At 44.3% G+C, this 20,748-nt stretch overlaps 1 protein-coding gene across 1 annotated transcript in view; it reads left to right on the top strand.

Annotated features, from left to right (window-relative positions):
* The window catches only part of GALNT14 (polypeptide N-acetylgalactosaminyltransferase 14), a 201,701-nt gene that overhangs the window by 103,182 nt on the left and 77,771 nt on the right, over nucleotides 1-20,748 (top strand). Inside the window, exon 3 of the mRNA XM_032798229.2 lies at nucleotides 16,532-16,630. Coding sequence (XP_032654120.1) covers nucleotides 16,532-16,630 — 99 coding nt within the window. The remainder of the gene's footprint in view (nucleotides 1-16,531; nucleotides 16,631-20,748) is intronic.

Genomic DNA, 20,748 nt, shown 5'->3' with positions numbered 1-20,748 from the left:
GAAACAGGGGGGAAGGGAAAATCTCTTTGCGTCAGAGTTGCAAAGCTTACCTTTGCAGGGACTCTGACTGAGGGTGAAAGAAACTTGATCTCTCTGTGTTTGCATTTCAAGGACTTGAAACAGGGTGATCGTCCAGGGCCGTCCAGGGAGGGAAAGCCTGGGAGGAAATTAAGAGGAGACAAGGGGAGGGGGTTATTCCCCTTTGTTGTAGACTCAGGGCATCTGAGTCTTGGGGTCCCCCAGGGAAGGTTTTGGGGAGACCAGAGTGCGCCAGACACTGGAATCTGGCTGGTGGCAGCACTATCGACACCATTCATAAAGCCTACCCATTCTGGGTCATCCGCATAAAGCAAGCAAGCAGCCTTGACCTTGCATTACCCATCAAGGTTACACTGAATTTTATAGCACCTTCATTATTTGGACCATCCCAGAGAAGGGTGATACAAATAGCAAACTAGGCCTCCTCTTTGAGCTAAAGTGTACAAAGACAAGCTAAGACTGCTTCCATTCATCTCTCAAGTGGAAAGAGAGGATTCTTGTTTTAGATAAGGCAAAGCATTGTCTTGATGCCCTTCATCAAGAGCAAAAGAACAGGCACAGTGCATTAACTAAACTGTATTGATGCCTTTTGATTATTTCACAGAAGGCATATTGCTTCATCACTCTGTGTGCTGAGTTCTTTTAGTGTCATTGATCACTTTCATGTATTGATCATTTGTCATATCGTTATTGTGAGTCTTTGATTACTTTGAAAACTTTATTCCAACAGAATTATTTGAGGCAAGTTTGTTAACTTAAGCTTTGTCTCAGTGTCTCTGTTGGCCAATGGTATTTGCCTAGACTAAAATCGAACCTGAATATCAGTAAATAGGGAAACTAATTCTTTGAGCTTCACTGCTATTGCTAGTTGAGTCTATCAGACACTTTCTTCCCTTAAGCTGTCATTTGGCATTTTCTCAAGGAAAAATACCTGGCTGTCTGAGCTATAGTTATTACCATCACCTTTCACTCATATCTCCCTCTGTCTATCTAGGTATCTAGGCACTGTTGTAATCTACCCTGCAGTTACAGAGATAGGGTGGCCATTGGCAATATTTTTGTACTAGTGTATCACATTTTAGTGTTTAGTGGTATAACGGGAAACCCTTTTAGCTTAGGGATTTGAATGGTCAGGGGTGGGTGCTTCTGAGTTTGTTTTTAATTGGTTTGCAACAAAAGGGATGATGTAGTGCCTCTGATTCAACCTAACAGGTAGAATCACAAAGCTTTGGTAGAAACTATTACCCCTACTGAGTCTTTGAATGGGTTGTTTTTAAACATCCCAAATGGAATTTCAAAGGGTTCCTAGCATCTGAAATCCTGACAAAAAGGTCAGAAGCTTTCCAGGTGGGGGCATGTGGCAAGATTCTTTTCTGAATTACACAAAATGTGTTGTTTCTCCAGATGTATGCTGGTGAAACTGATATCTGAATCTGGCCAATACTCTAGATCCTATTGAAAACAGAGAAGTAATTTTTCCCCGCTCCAAAAAAAGTAGGGGGGAAAGGAATCAAGCAAAATAAACCACGAATCTGTGTGGAGGGTCCTGAAAGTCTGAATTATTCACAAGCTGCTTTGAAAATCAAGGCACACAATCTGGTTAATCTTATTTTTAAATGCAGCCATGCTATCCTCTCCAGTTTTAATAGGTTCTCACCCTTCCTTCCTTTTCCAAAGACAAAAATCCTGTGAATTTTTAATAAATGCATCATCTGACAAGTCTCAAGGTTCACAGGCAGCACATAACACACATACAAGGTTATTTTGTTTCCTTCTGCATTTTTCCCCTTTTTGAAATTTAGCTGTTTGAATAATTTTTTAGATCTCTCTCTCACTCACACTCAAAACACACACACACAACACAAAACTGCTTTTGCACTGTCTAAATATAGCGTGGCTCCCCCTTCCAACATCTTAGCCTAGAAATTTCCCTTGGGGCCAAGCCAAGTACTAGAAAGATCCACTGCACAATTCCATGATCTTCTGGGTGTTATCGCCTGTGTGACTCAGGTTTGGGACCCTGACCCCCTTACAGTACTGTACGCTTCTTGTAGTAGCATATCAGCTGCACTCAGCACTGCATGTACTAGATAGAATCTCAGAAATGGCCAAGAATTACAAGCTCAGCTGTTCCATCTTCCCTGCCAGTGCAGGATTGTTCACTACATCCCATTTTCCAGTATTTGGTCCCATCTCACACAGTGGAGCTTCTACTAGTCCTCTCGGGACTCTATTGCATAGCCAAATAGATCTTACACTCCAAGCATTCTTCCTGATAGTCTTTTTTCCCCCCTTTCTCAGTTTCATCCAATTAATTCTAGTTAAATGCTGCTAAATAACTCCTCTCCATCCTTGGTGTTAACAGCCTCCAAATATTTGTAGACTGTTATCATGTGTCTTCCTGCCCCAACCCAAGACCTTTCCCACTTCCACAGTCATCTGTTAGCTCAGCTATGCGTATTTAGCTGTTTTAATTTTCCTCGTTCCTTCCAGCTCCTGATTGTTTCTATTGCTCCTGTTTGAACTCCCTATGATTTGTCATTCTCCTTCTAGTAATGTGGTATCCAGGACTGTGTGTCATATTCCAATTGTGGTTGCACTATAACTATGCAGAGAAGTGGTGATTACCTCCCTGTTCCACAATGTTTTGCCTGTGGGTATGCAGGCCGAAATTGAGTTGACTCTCTTTGCTACCATATTATATTGCAGTCTGATGTCTGATTAGCTATCCATTATCAATCTCTTTCAGCACTGCTGCTTTCCAGGTTCCTCAGTGACATTAAGAATTTGTTTCAAATTACTTTTCTGTCTCGGATCTTTCTAGGTCCTTTATTTCTCTTTCTTTACTAGAATTTGCAACTCCTCCCAATCTCATATTAATCCTCTATGTTACCAGCTCATTTCATATTGCATCGTTCAGTCATTACTAACCTGAGGTGGATCTGAACAAACAATCTATAAATGAGAGGTTCTACATCCTAATAATCTCCGGAACCATTCAGTTCACCTGGAACTGCTGAGCTTTGATCCGAATAGGTTCTCATACATGCCATGGTCATTGAACTTTGCCGTCTGCTTCTGGTTATGTTACAGTTTTGTACAAAGTCATAGCTCTCTGATTTACACTGAAATCTCTGGAGATTTCTGAGCTGTACCCGGTAGCCTCACCCAGCAGCCATAAAAGAAGGAAATGATTGTAACCAACCAAAGCAGCAGAACCCGACATGCTGCAAATCCTTTGGATTACAAAGACGTGTTCTGACAAGGCTGTTAAGGCAGTCAGCAGCTGTGCCTGACCTTGCATGCAGGACTTGCTAACAGCCAGACAAGTAGCCAGTGTGCTGCACAGCACTACATGCCAGTCAGGGCTGTGCAGCTGCCAGGTCTTGAGACAATAGAGTTACAGCAGTACAATGTACGGCCTTACAGAAACAGCAGACGAGCATGCTGCAAAGGACTCAATGTGATGTGCCCATTGCCCTCCCTCTGCTACAGTCTTGTGCCATGACTTTTGGTGTTTTGCATAATTTAGAATCCCATGCTAACCACACCTTCTCTTCTTTCTCTTTCCCCTCCATTTTTTTATATTATGACCCCATGTTACAACAGACAAAAGGGTTGAACCCCATACTACTTTTTATAAAGGAAGAGAGCAATGTGGCAATCACCTGGACTTGCCAATGACCCTACAGCTGAAAGCCCGTAATCTAACTTGTTGATCATCTGGTTTTGTTATTCACAGCTGCTCTGAATTAATTTGAATTTGGGCAGCACTGAGCTATGTAAAAGACATTCGGTATGATTCCTCTCCATGGGCTGGACGCTGTGCTTTTCATATTGGCTCGTGGGTCGTTTTTTGTGTGGATTCCTTTCCAGTATTGAGGTGATGTATCAGGCTATGCATAGCTGTCTCCTTAGCAGGTTCACTATAAATCTTTCTGAACAGTGAGATTGGAAATCTAGTCATTTAAGATGGGGAGAATAATACTGGTTGGTGCTGAATATGGTGCCTTCTCTTTTCTATACCCCCTCTATCAGGGTACGTTTCTGCCTTCAGCACCCCCAGCAATTGGTAGGGGAACACATTCCGGCTCCCTTCCGCAGGTTCCAATCCAGGGCACAGTGTAGGCAGCTAATTCCTGCACCCTAAATCATTGTACTGCTGCCTGCCTGGATCACTCCCTACCAGTCCCTTCTTTCCTAACAGACAAGACGTTGAATAAATGGAATCAAAGATAAAATCTCAGACATTCTGCGAATCACAAGTCTCATTCCTTTGGATCACTACAGCCAGGAGCTCAGAGCATAAGTCAGTTCACCTCCTTTGTCTACTGGTCTGTTCTCCTTTTGAGTCCCTCCTACAAGCCATGCATGCTCGGTAGGTATGGATGGGGTAGGGTGGGACTCCTTGGCCTCAGAACAGCTGCTTAACCCCTTCCTTACTGGTGTGGGGTTTGTGCACCCTGTCACAGGGACCTAAACTTAAAAGAAGTATATTTCTTTTCCAATATTTTTTTCTCATGAGTCTTTTTCTTCCTCTGATTCAGTATTGGAGTCTATGGCTCCCAGGTCACACACATCAGATCACTATGTAACACTCTCAACATCTCTGCTGAAAAAGGTTTATCTAGTTTGGATGTTCTTGCAGACTAGGGGCTGTTCATCTGAACCCCCGACTCAGAAATGTTTTTACGTTTGCCCGTGTATAGCTGAGAACTTGAGAGATACATTTATACAATACATTGTACTGCAGTTTGGCATTCTGTGGACAACTCTGGTTTGGAGTGTCAGGGCAAAGCTGAGTGAGTCAAGCCAAACTGTGGCTGTCTCTCTTTCCCCTGTGTTTCTGAGCGGAAGGAAGAGGAGGAGGATTTGCAGGAGCTGAAAGATGGTGTAGCTGTGCAGACAGGGCCAGCTGTTAAGAATGAATATGCAGAGGATGCTTTGTGAGATGCTGGCTGGGTGAGGGAGCATTAGGATCACACTGAGAATGTTAAAAATTCAAAGCAGAGCTGCTGGCCAGTGAGTGGTGCTGAAGCAGAAAGGAATAATAGGAATAATGAGCAGAAACATAGCAAGTGGGGGCTGAGGGCTGGAGAGGAGAAGGACAAGGATAGTCATCTCTTAAGGAAAGTTAACAAGGCACGTGAGAGAATGTGTGAGAGAGAGGCAGGCTTCATTGTTGCTCTACACATGTGCGCAAGCTGCAATTGCAGAGCGCTCACACACAGAAAAAGGGGGAGAAAGAAGCAATTTGGAAACCACACCCTGGCTGACTGGGATAGTAATCCACTCGCTGAGGAACTAGGTACAAAGGTTACATACGCCGTGGTTACCACTGGTGACCCCCAGTGGCACCAGCATGATCAAGTGTCTCATTGGTGTTTCCAGTATAAGCCCTTGTCATTTAAGATGGAGGTAGGGCAGGGAGAGGGACTCTGTTATATAGATGGGCCCAGGTCAGTAAGTCTGACAGATTTCAAACACCACAACGTTTAGGAGGAGTTCTAATACAGCATCATGGTTTGGCTCATAATAAAGAGCTCTATTATATATAGTAACTCAAAGGAGAACCTACTTTAATCATCAGATCCTCTATTCCCTCTTCTGCCCTACAATGGTCCCTGCTGTGTCTTTTAGCATTCCCAAATCTCTATAAAATCCCTGAACCAAACACAGAGTTGAATGGTTTGCACTCCCAGAGTGGGGCAGTGCCCACAGCAGACCCACACCTGGGTTAGAAGCAACAGACAGCTATAGAGGGAAGTAACCAAATGATCTTTTTCCGAGTTGATAAACAAGCACCAAAGAGTTTTGCTCTAAATAGCATAGTTAAAAACCCCTAGTCTGCAAGGATTCCTGATTTGAGCACTGGGGCTGGGAAGAAATCATTTTCCATTGAGAAGGCAAGGATCAAATATGCATTGAAACTGATATAGCGTGCTCCATGCCAAGATACAGTCCCTCCAGCTCAGGATTGAGGCACATTGGCAGGTGGAGCCTATGGGAAGATGCAGTACTGCTGCCTGGGTCATACTTCTGTGGATGAACAGGGGTCTTCCATCTCCAAGGCTATCAATCTAGCTCCCTTCACCAGTCTTAAATTTACTTTTCTAATGATAAAGCCTATGGGAATGGATTTGGAACCCCTGGATCCTGCCTCCATCCTCTTTGCAAGGACTTCCAGGAATATTGGTGTGGACATGTTGGGAGGTCATGGATTGTGATGCCTGGCACCTTTCCATACATAGGGAGGACTGGGGTTGAAATGGTGAATAACTGATCCCAATCTTCAAAGGGAATGACTTCTCAGATGAGTGGCTACAAATGTAGACCTGTTGAAATGCCTAGACTTTATGGGAGAGTATAATGTCGCTTACTCTTTGCACAACAATCAACCATATGAAGCAACCACACAGGCACAGTTAGTTCCCAAGTAACCCTGTTTGCTAACTATATGGGAACATGCAAGGCTTAACTATATACACACTGCTGCTCTGACTGGTTTCTGGTGGCTTTCAGACATAGAACATGATGAGTTTATACACTACACCACAGAGGAGAAGAAAAGAAAAACAGTGAAGAGGTAGGCTAGTAAAGCTTTGTAACATTGGAAGTTCTCCCATTAACATATGTAAAATCTCTCTCTCCCTTCTTCATGCAGTTTATACCATGATCATCACTGATATCTGAGCATTTTACAGAACTTCGTGGGTCTGATCCATGCGGATCTCTGGTTCTCTGCTCCCCCTCTTCTCATGTGGGAGGGAAGGATACGTAATCATTTACCTTTAGTTATTAGTGTTTTGGGCGATACGGCAGAGCCATGCTAATGAGATGAGTTATGCATTTTGTCCTGAAGGCAGTAAGATTTGTGGTCACTTCAGGCTGGGGTTTTTAATGGCACCTACAGGAGACAGCACCCAGCTCGCAGTGAAATTCAATGGGAGCTGGGTGCTGAACACCCTGAGGGTCCTTTGAAAACCCCAGCCTTTTCTTTTCTGGAAGAGAGGTCCCAAGCTCGGGGCCAGCCACAGAGAAATCGATGTCTTCTGTTCACTCAGGTTTGACCCAGGTGGCTGACAGATCCTTGGTGTCCAGTAGGCCTGGTCATGAAGAGTGAAATGGTCCCCCAAGGGTCCCTAGGCCCAACTCATTGAGGGCTTTGAAGAGTAAAACCAGAGCCTGGCATTTAAGCTGTTATTCAATGGTGAGTGGAGTGCTGGGGATGTGTTCAGCTCTGTCTCTTTCTCATAGGCTGAGATATTGTATGTGAGAATGGTTCTTCTCATGCTTTGACAAAACTATTTAGTTTTCCTTGGAAGTAGATCTGCATGGGAACAAAACCTAACAAATTCCAAAATTTTCCATGTAATGAAAACTTTGAGAAGAGTTTCAACATCATCAGAACATTTCATGTGGATTTTTTAAAATGAAATCTAGTCGAAATTGGCATATTCCCGCAAAATATTTTGATTTTGATGAAAAGGCATTTTCAATGGAAAACTTCCATCAAAATTGTTCCTGCCAGCTCTGTTTGGATGTAATCTTTATTTCTGTAATGACGATTTACAAAAGAGGGGATGCAGAGTAAAATGATTAAAGGTCAGGTCTGGGAGTCAGCAAACCTAGGTTCTATTCCAGTCTCTAAAACAGACATGCTGAGCCACTGTGGTTTAAAACATGTGGAGGCTCATTGATGTAAATGGAACTCCTTGCAGAGCAATTAATTGCTTGATGTGAATAAGACAGAGCTGAGCCTTTCACTTCTTCTTACCTCAGTTTCCCAGGCTGAAAAATGGGGTTAGCTTACCTCATGGAGGGCAAGAAGGCTTAATTCATTAATGAGCAAGAACATAAGAATGGCCATACTGGGCCAGACCAATGTTCCATCTAGCCCCCTATCCTGTCTTCTGACAGTGGCCAGTGCTAGGTGCTTCAGAGAGAATGAACAGAACAGAACAGGCAGTCGAGTGATCCATCCCCTGTCATCCACTCTGCTTCTTGTATTCAGAGGCTAGGGACACTCAGAGCATGGGGTTGCATCTCTGAACATCATGGTTAACAGCCATTGATGGATCTATCCTCCATGAACTTATCTAATTCTTTTCTGAGCTCTGTTATAATTTTGGCCTACACGACATCCCCTGGCAACGAGTTCCATAGGTTCACTGTGTGTTATGTTAAGACTTCCTTATGTATGTTTTAAACCTGAGACCTATTAATTTCTTTGGATGACCCCTGTTTTTTGTGTTATGTGAAGGGCTAAATAATATTTCCTTATTCGCTTTCTGCACACTAGTCATGATTTATACACCTTTATCATATCCCCCCTTAGTCATCTCTTTTCCACGCTGAAAAGTCCCAATCTTTTGAATTTCTCCTCATTTGGAAGCTGTTCCATACCCCTAATCATTTTTGTTGCCCTTCTCTATATCTTTTCCAACTCTAATATATTTTTTGAGATGGGGTGACTAGAACTGCATGCTGTATTCAAAGTGTGGGTGTACCATGGATTTATATAGTGGCATTATGATATTTACTGTCTTATTATCGATACTTTTCCTAATGGTTTCTAACATTCTGTTAGCTTTTTTGAATGCATGTGGAGTTTTTGTGATCTTGCAAAGGAAGGCCATCATGGCAGTACAAAATCATAATGTTCTTTTGGTCTGAAGCTAATCAGCATAGCCTGGGATCCCCTGGAGAATTCTCTTTGGCAAGTTGTTAGAACTGATTGTTAATTCTCACTATCCACAGGCATGGCTTGCTGCTGTGGGCTTTCATGCACCTCAGAGGCTGAACAGACCCCACGCTATGGTCAGCCACGCTCGGCAAGGGGTTGGCATAAGCAACAGTTCTACACTCTTTCTTCCCTGCCTTGTTGCAGGATTTCAGAGTATGCACAGAGCTCACAGACTGTGATGGACATGGTAGTGCAAACACAAGCAGTGCCATAATTTTTTTTAAAGGAACAATCTTGGTTTCCTAAAAATGATGGTTTTTTTTTTTCCTTGTTTGCAATTGGATGACCTATGAGGTACCATAAGCAGCAGAAAGCATTTATCCAGTGACAGCCCAAGGTAGCACAGGCAGCTCTTAATGGGTTTATTTTCATTATTATAGCAATTTTAGGGCGGCATGCTGCAATTTTCACTTGCGGGGACGTATTAAATTGAAATTACTCCAGATGTAAATGTCACACAGAATAAGCCTGGACATGCTGAATTTAACGCTTTTCCAAGCTGTGGTTTTTATTGCCCAAGCAAGTGCCAAAAAAAACACTTGTAGTCAACAGCTTAAACTGTGCTCTGCCTCTTCAGGAACCAGGGGGTTTCGCTGCTGTTACATTGGGAAACAAACATGGGGGCTGGGAGGAAGAACCTTGCTAGAACTTTTCATTCCTTTTTATCTGACTGACAAATTTCCCCATTCATCTGCGTTTCCTCTTGCTCAGACTGGTGTCAATCAGGAATAACACCACTGGAGCTACCAATGTACAAAACTGGTGTGGGAGGAGACCTGGCACTGTTGTGCTCAGGGTCAGATATACAAAGCATGACTTGAAGCCTTACTTCCAGGAGCCATCCCATGGCCAACTACAGCCGGACCTGAGCCACAGAGTTCAGAGCCAGAAGGGAACTTTACCAGCATAATGGTGCACTCAGACCTCAGGTCCAAGTCTCCACTGCCCTGCATCTTGTGTGATGATATACACCTGGACAGTGTGGGTGTAAAACCAGGTCAGAACAGTGGCACTTTATACCCATTTGATAGGTGCAGGCTATGAATCAGGCCCCCCAGATGCAAGGCAGTAGAGAATCAGGCCCCTGGGGGGTTGATTCAGCCCATTACGCAGAGTTAGGACCCAAGCTTGCAGATCTTGAAAGTGTTTGGATTTGGAGCTTTGGCTGTTCTACCAACTTCCTGCCTGAAGAAAACGTTGGCTGCTCACTAATCAGATACTGTACATAAGCGACTGTACTGTAACTGCAGCTGGCTTTTTAAAGGTGCGTGACACCCAAATACAAGGAGTCTGCATCATGTCTCTTTAGAACTGATAAATCTGCACATCTCCTAAACTGTCTGGGTGACGTATTTTGCAAGTGCTTTCCACACTCTTTCTTTTCGTTGCCAAAAATAGCATCCCTTGTTTGATACACTGAACTCCTTGCTGGTGCCAGGTTCAAAATGGGTGGAAGGACACACATCTGGGAGCAGTTAGGGGATCACTGTTCATAAGTAACGTGGAGATAGTCATTATAGAGTCTGTAACAAGCAAGCAGCATTCAGATCAGAGACATGTTTAGTTTTAGTTCTCATATAAGCTAATAGAAAAAAACCACTGTGAGTGTGAGTGTATTATTGTAGGACCCAGGAGACATGGTGAGTTGCTGTTTGGTAACTCTCTGCTCTCAGCATCCCTGAAATGTAACTTTGATAAACGAAAGGTGTTGTATAACCCACACACCTCCTGGCTGTGGTGTTCTGTCCCATCTAGTGGCACCTGGACCACTTAGAGAGAGTTAAGAGTCTGCTCTACAGCCTTAGCTAAGAGCCAGTTGGCAGTAGAGGCTCATGCACTAAGCTCCAGAGGTCCCAGATTTGATCCCGCCAGCCAACAACCAGGGTCTGTCAGCGTTACGGGTGCATGTGGGCCAACGTCATCAGCCCTTCTCCTATATCCTGATGGGCTCTGCACTTTCAAGATCCTTGGAGAAGGGACCTATGGTCTATCTTGGATAACACAGCACAGGTGTCTGGCCCATGTGCAGTGCCAGTTATAAAAGAGCATACAAGCTGCTTGGGTGGATAGAAAACCTGAGGGGAAATGAGTTACAGAGGACATGATGTTGGACATTGACTATCCTACTGCATTCAAGTTCAGCTGTTTCACTTTAAGGATACAGTAAAGGCTAAAAGGACTCCAAAAGAGCAGCAAAGATGTTAGAGGCTTATGTGGATTTATTGAGCTGGATACTCAGCTGGTGTAAATCAGTACAGCTCTGTTGAAGTCAGTGAAACCAGCTGAGGATCATAATGATTCTAAGATGTTTTAGTTTGGGAAGAAGCCCGGTTGGGGGGCTGTGGGTCTGGATCCTGGACTCCATAGTCTAAAGACTGTAGTGAAAACAGTCTCTCCTTTCTATTCTGTCCCAGTGGCCATGTTGTGTTATTAAAGAACAGTGAATTTAGAAACAATCAATTTAGAACCTATGGAATTCATTGCCTCAGGAAGTCAGTGTGTTTCCCTTTTCTAGGGATGGACCTGAACAAAAACTGCATGGCTGGACTTGCCCCTAAACTTTAGGCAAGTTCAACTAGGATCTCTGCTTTGTATATTTGTCTCTTGTCTAGTCTGTTCTCTAACTCTGACTTATCATCCTGCTGGTCTGTGCACTTACAGGACTAGAAGGTCAACAGACAAAACTGTGTGGGAGTTCAGTCCCATAAAGGAAAAGAAGAGAGAGATCTTCGATATCTCTCTTTTTCTGCTGCTTTAAACCCCACCCCCACGTAGTTTATTCTGTTTGATTTATACTCTATCAGTGATTCCTTCTATCCTGCTGGAGTAAATATTGACAAAACAGGCGGACTCAGATGAAAAAAGATCCCAGTGTGATCTGCAAGCCTACTGAGACAAAATGAGAATTCCGCATGATGCTCACAAAGCTGCTAAAATGGCACGTGAAATAAAAATCTCATAGATAACCTCATGCCAGAAGCTTGTGTGTGCATCAGCATCCTCACTGAGGACCTGCTTTTGATCTCATTCGTGCAGGTGCCAATGGGGAATGACTCCATGGAAGGCAATAGTGCCAAGCTGCCGTAAGTCAGATCAGCGTCAGGTCCCAGAGTTTCTGTGGCAGAAAAGCCAATGAAATATGTCAAAGGAGCCTTTTAAAAATTCTTTCTGTTGTAAGAGACTGATTAGTTTTCAGGCTCTACAGAGAAACCCGTTGATGGTGATTCAAGGCAAAGTCTTGGAGATTTAACTACAAAGCTCCTTCAGGCTGTGTGAAATACCACAGGAGTGAGCACAGTGCGGTGCAGGGGGCTGGAGAGGGCTGGGCCTCTATACACCATGAACATTGGGAGATTGTTCTCCATTCAGCCCATCACTGTTATAGACTGATGTAGGACTTCACGTGCCACTTCTGCACTAGGTTATTTCTACCGCAAAAGGCCAAGAAGCGAAGGGATACTCATGTACGGGAACAATGAGGTAGCCTGAGTTGTTCGTTACATTATGGAAGCCCCAGAACCCCAGGCTGTATGAGATTGAGGTCTCATTGTGCTTTAACAACATTGACAAGAAAGAGGCAGTCCCTGCCTCAGAATGCTTACAAACTAAATAGACAAGATAAAGGGTGGTGAAGGATTTTGGCCATGGTCCTTGACAGATGCAGGAACAGAACCCAGGTCTCCTAATTTTCAGAGCAGTGTTATAGCCGCTAGACCAGTGATCCCCAAACTTTTTAGGATTGTGTGCCCCCTTGCTCCTGTCTGCATCCCCCGCCCCCGGTAGAGGTCAGGGGGGACACAGACAGGAGTAAGGGAGTTGAGGCTGGGGATGGAGCCAGGAGTGAAGCTGCACCAAGGTTGGGGATGGGGCCAGGTGCGGGGCCAGGAGTCAGGGCTGTGGCTGGGGGCAGGGCTGGAGTACAGCTGGGGGCAGGGTGGGGCTGGGTGGTGCTCCCTTCCCACTCTCTGTGTGGGCTTGCCCCCCACCACCTATTTTCCCCCCAAAATTCCTCTTTGCCCCCCTTGGGGGGCATGCCCCACAGTTTAGAGATCCAAAGCTTCAATTGCCCACAGTTTTCTCCTCAGTTAGCACTGAAATCCTAATTTCCTTATCTCTGGTTGGTTCTGTGAAATGCTATATACTGTGCACTTGTTTGTAGGTTTGGCTCACTCGTGTTAGAAACTGAACCGTGTAGCCTATGGGACTAACCTGCTTATTGCATATATATATATATATAGTAACTCCTCACTTAACGTTGTAGTTATGTTCCTGAAAAATGCGACTTTAAGTGAAAAGATGTTAAGCGAATCCAATTTCCCCATAAGAATGAATGTAAGTCGGAGGGGGTTAGGTTCTAGGGAAATTTTTTGTTGCCATACAGTACAGTACTCTAATTGGGAGGTGCCCCCACCTTACCCCACACAGGCACAGCCCACTAGCACTGGAGACAATGAGGCAGGCAAGGAAGCTGAAGGTGCTGTAGGCTAGGAGAAGCACATTGCACAGCAGCAGTGGCAGCTTCCCCTATTCTGCAAACACCAGGGGCGGGGGGTTCAACCCTCAGCCCACCCACTCCACCCCTTCCCCGAAGCCCCCACACTTAACCCACCTCGTCTTCCCCCCCTTACGCTGTACACCATGTCCTTGCTCCTCCCCCTCCTTCCCCTGCCTCCTGCCTGCGGCAATCAGCTGGCTTGCAGCGTTCAGGAGGCAGGAAGGATGGGGGAGGAGCAAGGACAAGGCGCACAGGCCCCACCTCCCTCCCCTGCCTCCTGAACACCGCAAGCCAGCTGATTGCCATGGTCAGGAGGCAGGGGAGGGAGGAAGGAGCCTGCACGCTGAGTCCTCGATCCTCCCCCCTCCCTCTTGCCCATGGCAGTCAGCTGCCTTGTGATGTTCAGGGGGAGGAGTGCAGGTTCCCCCCTTCCTCCCCTGGCTCCTGCCCAGGGCAATCAGCTGGCTTGCCGCATTCGGGAGGTAGGGGAGGAAGGGGGAGCCTGCGCACCATGTCCTCGCTCCTCCCCACTCCCTCCTGAATGCTGCAAGCCAGCTGATTGCCATGGGCAGGAAGCAGGGGGAGGAGGGGTAAGGCGCCAATCCACGGGGTCTGCTGGTGGCTGGGAGGTGCTGGGGGGGCGTAGGGGAGCTTATGGGGGGATGCCAGCTGTGAACAAATCAGGCAGCCAAACAACATTATAGTGAAGCATAAAGCACAACTTTAAATGGAGCATGTTCTGTAATTGAGCAGGGACGCAAGATCGAAACAACGTTAAGCGAGAGGACGTTAAGTGGGGAGTTACTGTGTGTGTGTGTGTGTGTGTATATATATATAATATATATATATATATCTTTTCTTATAGTTTAAGTATTTGGTTTATTGTAATAGGTTTATAGATTTATGGTAAAAATAAGTTTGGCCGTAATACAAGAGACCTACAGGCCAAAAACCTGTATGTTAAGCTAAGTTAGCATATCTATATTAAGATCTTTTACCCAGAAAGCAAAGTTGACCTATATATTGAGACTTGTTACCTAAACAGATAAGCACCCACACATATGTCTAAGACCGTTTATCTAGACAAATAGACAATGGAAGAATGGCATGGAGGGGGGTTCAATTTGTACCCACAGATTTAACAGGTACACTACAAGGAAAGAACTGAAATGACTAAAGAACAGAAATAATATATATGTGTAAGTAGATGTCATCAATATACACAAACATACTAGCCTATGGGGTAAGTGTACCCTAACATTTTGTGGGTGAGGAATGAAATTTGGGCATAGGAGGAAGGATTTCCGGCCCTTGTGCCCTATAAAAGAGGTGACCCACCTTGCTAAAGTATTCTTTTTCTACTCTATTTCTATTCCTCTTTCTCTTTCCTTCTCTTCTCTTCTCTCCACCTACTATGACTACTAGTATTAGCAGGCTGTACTTCGTTTTTTTAAACTTTCTAAGTTTCAAGGGAACGAGGCTAAGCTTGGTTTCCCTAAGCTTTTATTCTTAGTTTATTAGGTTTTGATTTTAAGTTTGTTAGTCAAGTAAACCCTAATTTAGTTTTGATAGTTCGTAGCATTAGTTTCTTCTAAGCACTGCATCCCTCACTCAAGAATTGAGAAATCTGAACCGCAAGGCTGGTCCTGTGTTATCAAGGAAGGATATGAGTATATTACCCAAAGCTTTGTAGCGTATAATCCTATACACCTCTACCCCAATATAACGCGCCCCAATATAACACGAATTTGGCTCTAATGCGGTAAAGCAGCGCTCCAGGGAAGCGGGGCTGCACACTCCGGCAGATCAAATCTAGTTCGATATAACACGGTTTCACCTATAATGCGGTAAGATGTTTTGGTTCCCAAGGACAACATTATATCGAGGTAGAGGTGTATTACAATATGTATCTTTTGAATAGCAGTCATGCATTTGTAACTTTGTAACTCTGATTATTTTACCATTTGATTATTATTTCATTGATTTTAATAAAAAGTCTTTAAGGCTATATCTGTCTCAGTGTGAGCTTCCTGTCATAACTCCGGGGGGGGGGGGTGTAAATTGTGTGGAGCCTGATTCGGGACAAGAACTTTTATCTTCTGATCAAACAGATTGGCAAGCCTAAAACCCATACAAATTAATATTAATAATTTATTATTATTAATATTATTAATTCATTAAAATAAAAAATAAAATTGATACATTAAATTAGTACACTCTAAACCAGGCTACAACCAAGTGAGTGACTGACTTGGAAAAGGAAGAGCTTTCTGTTCTCCATTTCTTGCGGAAGGGAGAGGAACTGAGATGTAGTGCTGGTAGCTCCAAGAGGGCATGTGAACTTGAAAGGAGTATTGTCTAGTGGTTAGAGCAAAGGCCTGGGGTCCAGGATACCTGGGTTCTAATTGTGGCTCTGCCACTACCTCAATGTGTAGCTTTGGGCATTTCACATAACCTCTCTGTGCCTCAATTGACTCTTCTGTAAAGTAGGAGGAATAATACCAGCAGTACAGTATTGTGAGGATAAGTAATTAATGTGTATAAAGTCTTTTAGATCCCTACATGAAGGGTGCTAGAAAAGCAGAAAGTCTGACTCTTGTACTGTAGCTGCATCTGAGAAATATTCTTTATGCATTTATTCATACATCACTCAGGGCTGGATGAGCAAATGTTTTCAGTGGGTTTGATCACTTCTCAATCAAAAGAGCCCCAAGATCTGGGAGCTCATCCCAAGCCTTCTGGAAAAGACCAGCTACAGGGGATAGAATTCTGTGCCCTGGGTCCCAATCCCCAAAGTGCAGGAGAAGGACAGGGCTGGTCAGGCTTCGTGAACTCTTCTGGGCTGGCCTCACTGCTTAATACTGTTTGTGTTGTGAGGTAACAATATTTGTGCCAGGAAAGCACATCAAAAGTCTGTTTGGGTTCCTCAAACACTGTGTGTATATAAGCTGAACCTCTCTGGGGATGTCCATTGCTAGTCACAGTAGGGTTACCCCCACCCAGAAACAAAGCTGAATGAAAGGGGGATGGTGGAATTCCCAGGCAACTTATCGCATACAGCAGAATGTTATAGATTCTGGGTCAAACAGAAATGAATAGCTCAGAAAACCACTATTTTAGTAGTGTCAGGAGAACCCGGAATGAGTACCATCTACCTTTACCCTATGCCTTTAATGTTTATGTCTATTAAATAATCTGCCATTTTACATTCCAGAACTTTAGTGATACCCGTATCTTTTCCAACTTCTCAGATGTACTACTTTGAACTATCATCCGGATTTGCCATCAACAAGTATCATCATCACCTTCCACAATGAAGCTAGGTCCACCCTGTTAAGAACTATCAGAAGGTAAGACAGACTCATGCAAAGGAATATGCAAGTGCAGCATGGGTTTTTTTGATCCTGCTCCAAAAACATGTGTGCCACTTTCCTCACAGTATGACAGATACTCCTTCACATTTCAAAAAAGGTTAGACGTTTGCATGAATAATAATAGCGTTTTCAGCTATGCTTACCAGGGTAAAATTATAAAGACTAGTCACCCAGGTCCTAAGATGATGGGTAGCTGATGATAGCATGAGATCTGACTCCTGGTAAGTAGTCTTGCACAAGGAGGTGCATTATGGAGTGGCTTCCTTTGCAGTATGTGACAATGGTCACTGTCGGGAGCAGGTCACCAATCTAGATGGATATCGGGATGGCAGTTTTTATATTCATTTGACTATCAACGCTGAGCTGTGTTTTGCCATAGTCAGCAAGGGATATCTGTGGCTTTGCAGAGGTCTGCTTTAGTATCATTTTTTGAGCTTCTCCAGTGACACCTGAAGGCCACATGGGATGCCAGCAAGGAGAGTTAACTGAGAAGCTCTGATGATTCACAAAGAGGCTGCATTTTCAAGGGCAGTTTCTGAGCTCTTCTAAATGAGCTGTGGAGAGGTCTGGGCACATGGCCATTCTTCCATTTGTTGGTTTGTTCTTGACTGTGGTTTACTGTATGGGGATATAGTATATTCTTCATTTTCATTGCAGGTTTTCTAAAAGCAGCTTTGAATTCCAGTGTGGGTCTTGAATCTACATAGCTCTTTGCTGTGGAATGGAAAGATTTTTTGTAATCTATCCACATCTTCAGTCCTGAGAGTTAGATCTGTGCACCTTGTCCAGTGGCTTATCCCATAGGAATGGTCAGATGCATTCAGTCCTGTTTCCATAATAAACATTTGACAGGTGGATTTCACACTAATGTAAGTAAGGGAAGGGTATAGACTCATCAAGTTTAAGGCCAGACCGGACCACAAAAGCTTCTTGTTTGACCTCCTGTATAATTCAGGAGGTATATTACAGGAGGTCAACACCATCTGGCCGACCCCATCCCAAGCCAATAACCGAAATTAGACCAAAGTATTACAGTTCTCAGGAAACTAAACTACTATGTGCCTCAGGCAGAGAACAGGAGGGATCAAAATTGACCAATGCCTCAGACCCCTGCAATGGCAGGGAATTGATTGATATCACTGCCTGGAGCCAGGCAATAGTCGTTGCACATATGCAACTCCTGTTCATCCTTTGATGGGGAATAGAGCCTGCAGTTCAGGCCAATGCCACATAAACTTCCTTCTCAAAGGCCTGTGCCTTGGTCATTGTGGCCTGCAGCCCCTCCTGCTATCACGGTCCTGGGCCTCTCAGGAGCCAAGTCTGCCAAATGTGACTAATTGTACTTGCTTGGTGACATGTACAAATTTCCACAGAGTGTGACACACACCTGCAAATGTTTCTTTACGGCTACTCCAACTCAGACCACGTCCCCAGTTGCTGTAAATCAGCAGAGTTCCACTAACGTCTAGACAGCTGGGTTGATTTACACCAGCTAAGGACCTGGCCCCGGGCCTGCCCCTGGCCCTACTGGTGAGAGCCACGGACGTTAAAGAGCCCTTTGCCATCAGACATAGGTTGCTGACTGGGGCCAGATTTGTCTTTGCTTGCTACATATCTCCTTCACCCCTTTGAGCACCTGATGGCTTCATCTGTCTGAGAGCAGAACCCTTTCTCGGGAAGAAATGTGCATGCTAGGAGCGCGTTTGACCGTTCTGCAACTGAATTCCTGCTTTCCTTTATGGCAGCACTCCCCATCCCAGCTCCTTCATGTCTCACCTCATACTGTGTCACTACCTCCCTTTGTCTGGGTGAATCTAACAGACACACAGCACCGTCTCTCTTCACTCTGCACTTGCTCCTGTTGAGTTCATTTAGATGGAATACAGGTTAGCATAACCCAGTTACTGTCTGTCATAAACAGATAGCTAAGGGTTAATATCTCTTTCACCTGTAAAGGGTTAACAAACAGTGACCTGCAACACCTGACCAGAGGACCAATCAGGAAACAAGATACTTTCAAATCTCTGTGGAGGGAAGCCTTTGTTTGTGGTTTTTGGCTTTTGCTTTGTTCCTCTCACGATCCTGAAGGGACCTAGACGTGCACTCAGTTTCTTGCCAATCTCCTCTGCTACAGTCTCTTTATATATTCAGAATAGTGAGTATTAGTCTTTTAAATTGTTTTTCTTTTATTTCTGCAGATTGTAGTTTGCTTGGAATGTTGTTATTGTAATTTCTGGGGAGGCTTTTTCTCACGGTGTCCATATTAGGTTCCTCTGTACTAGAAATCCTTATATTACCATTCATCATCTTGTATTTGAACAGTAGATTTGCTTATTTTTCTTTCTTTTATTACACAAACATCTTTTTAAGAACTGTTGATTTTTCCCAGTTGAGGCTCAACGGAATTGGAGTCTATACTCAGGAAGTGGCGGGTAGACAGAAAAGAAATGAAGGGAGGGGAAGGGGGAAATCGCCTTTGTTTAGTATTCATGAGCTGAATCTGTATGTCTCCTGGTGAGGTTGGAAAGCCTTCTGTTTAGATTCAAGGAGTTTTGAAATCCCAGTTATTTCATGGTTAACCAGGGAGAAAAGCCTAGGAGAGGCACTAAGGGATCACAAAAGATGTTTACTCTTCCTTGTATTAAGATCCAGGGGTCCTGGATCTTGGGGGTCCCCAGGGAAGGTTTTGGGGAGACCAGAGTTTATCAGGCACTCAGAGTCCTGATTGGTGGCAGCGTATCAGATCTAAGCTGGTAATTAAGCTTAGAGGAATTCATGCTAATACCTCATTTTTGGACTCTAAGGTTCAGATGGAGGAAAGTATACTATGACACTGTCCAACATTAAACAGTGTTAAACAAGGCTCGGGGCTTGGTATACAGAGATCTTAGCCTCCTTAGTACCAGTAAGGAGCTGCTGGACTAGAACGCTGAGTCTGCAGAGCCTGGCACAGCTGATGTTCCCACATCCCCACCAGGCCCCAGAGAACCATATGCAAGAAGCACTGGGGAGATTAAGTGTGTTAGGAAGAACCGTTCAAAAGAACCATAGTAACAGCAGCCTGTGACCATCTGATGGGCCCAGGCTTACTATTTAACCCAGGAGGGTGCCCCAGGAAGTTGTCTGAGCAGCCATGAAGACTTCTGGTTTGCAGAGCTCTAAACCTCACCTTGCTTGCTGATCTCCAGTCTCTGACCTGGCCTGACTCTGATCCTGGCTCTAGCAATTACTCTGATCCCTCCATACTGACTACTGCCTCGTGACTGCCCTGGGCTTGGTGACAGCAGCCCAGATGGGACTGCTAAGTCAGACTGCCTATGCCTAGGACCCTTACAGTACCATGGTGAACATCCCATTAAAATCTTTCTAACCTTTTACAGACACCAAAATAGATACAGAAAAGAAGGAAAAATGTTCATTGTAACAACATTTCCTGTTACCTTTTCCTTTAGCTATAGAGAGTTGTGAAGGGGAAAAAACCACATGTTTGATGGTCTCTTAGAGGATATCAAAGATGGTAATAACTGTCCTTGGGGAGAAAAGAGAAGAAATTAGTTGAGAAGGGCTGGCACTGTTAACATTCAGTCCCGTTTCATCTCAGGTGGTTGGGATTCTGCTGGAGTTGGTAGGGGTTGTGATGTCATCTGGGTCCCACACTTTCTGGCCCACTCTGGTCAGGTCATTCCTCAGGATTAGGATGAAGATGGTCTGCAGTCCCAGAAAACAGTGGGGGTGGCAGCCATGATGGTGATGCTCACTTCTGTAGCTTCTATTTGTTCTTTCTTTATTTTTCCTCCAAAGTCTTTCTTTAAGGACTCACAAAGGGATTGATGGGTGCAATAGCCCATCCCCTCATCATTTTGTCCACCACTTAGGCCTCCTATCTGACACACCAATTTTGGTTCACAAATTCCTGATTCTACGTGTTCTGTTTTTACCAAGCATGATTTTAACATATTCCTTGAACCCTATCAGTGGGCCCTTTTGTTTAGACTAATTTAGTCTGTCTCCTTTTTGTACCTTTCCCCATCAACATTTATCACTGTAGGGTACTGTGACATCTCACATATTTTTTACAGCTGAGCTCACAATTA

The sequence above is a fragment of the Chelonoidis abingdonii genome, chromosome 3 (assembly GCF_003597395.2).
Source record: "Chelonoidis abingdonii isolate Lonesome George chromosome 3, CheloAbing_2.0, whole genome shotgun sequence".
Taxonomy (NCBI): Eukaryota; Metazoa; Chordata; order Testudines; family Testudinidae; genus Chelonoidis; species Chelonoidis abingdonii.
This window is presented reverse-complemented; position numbering and strand designations above follow the sequence as displayed.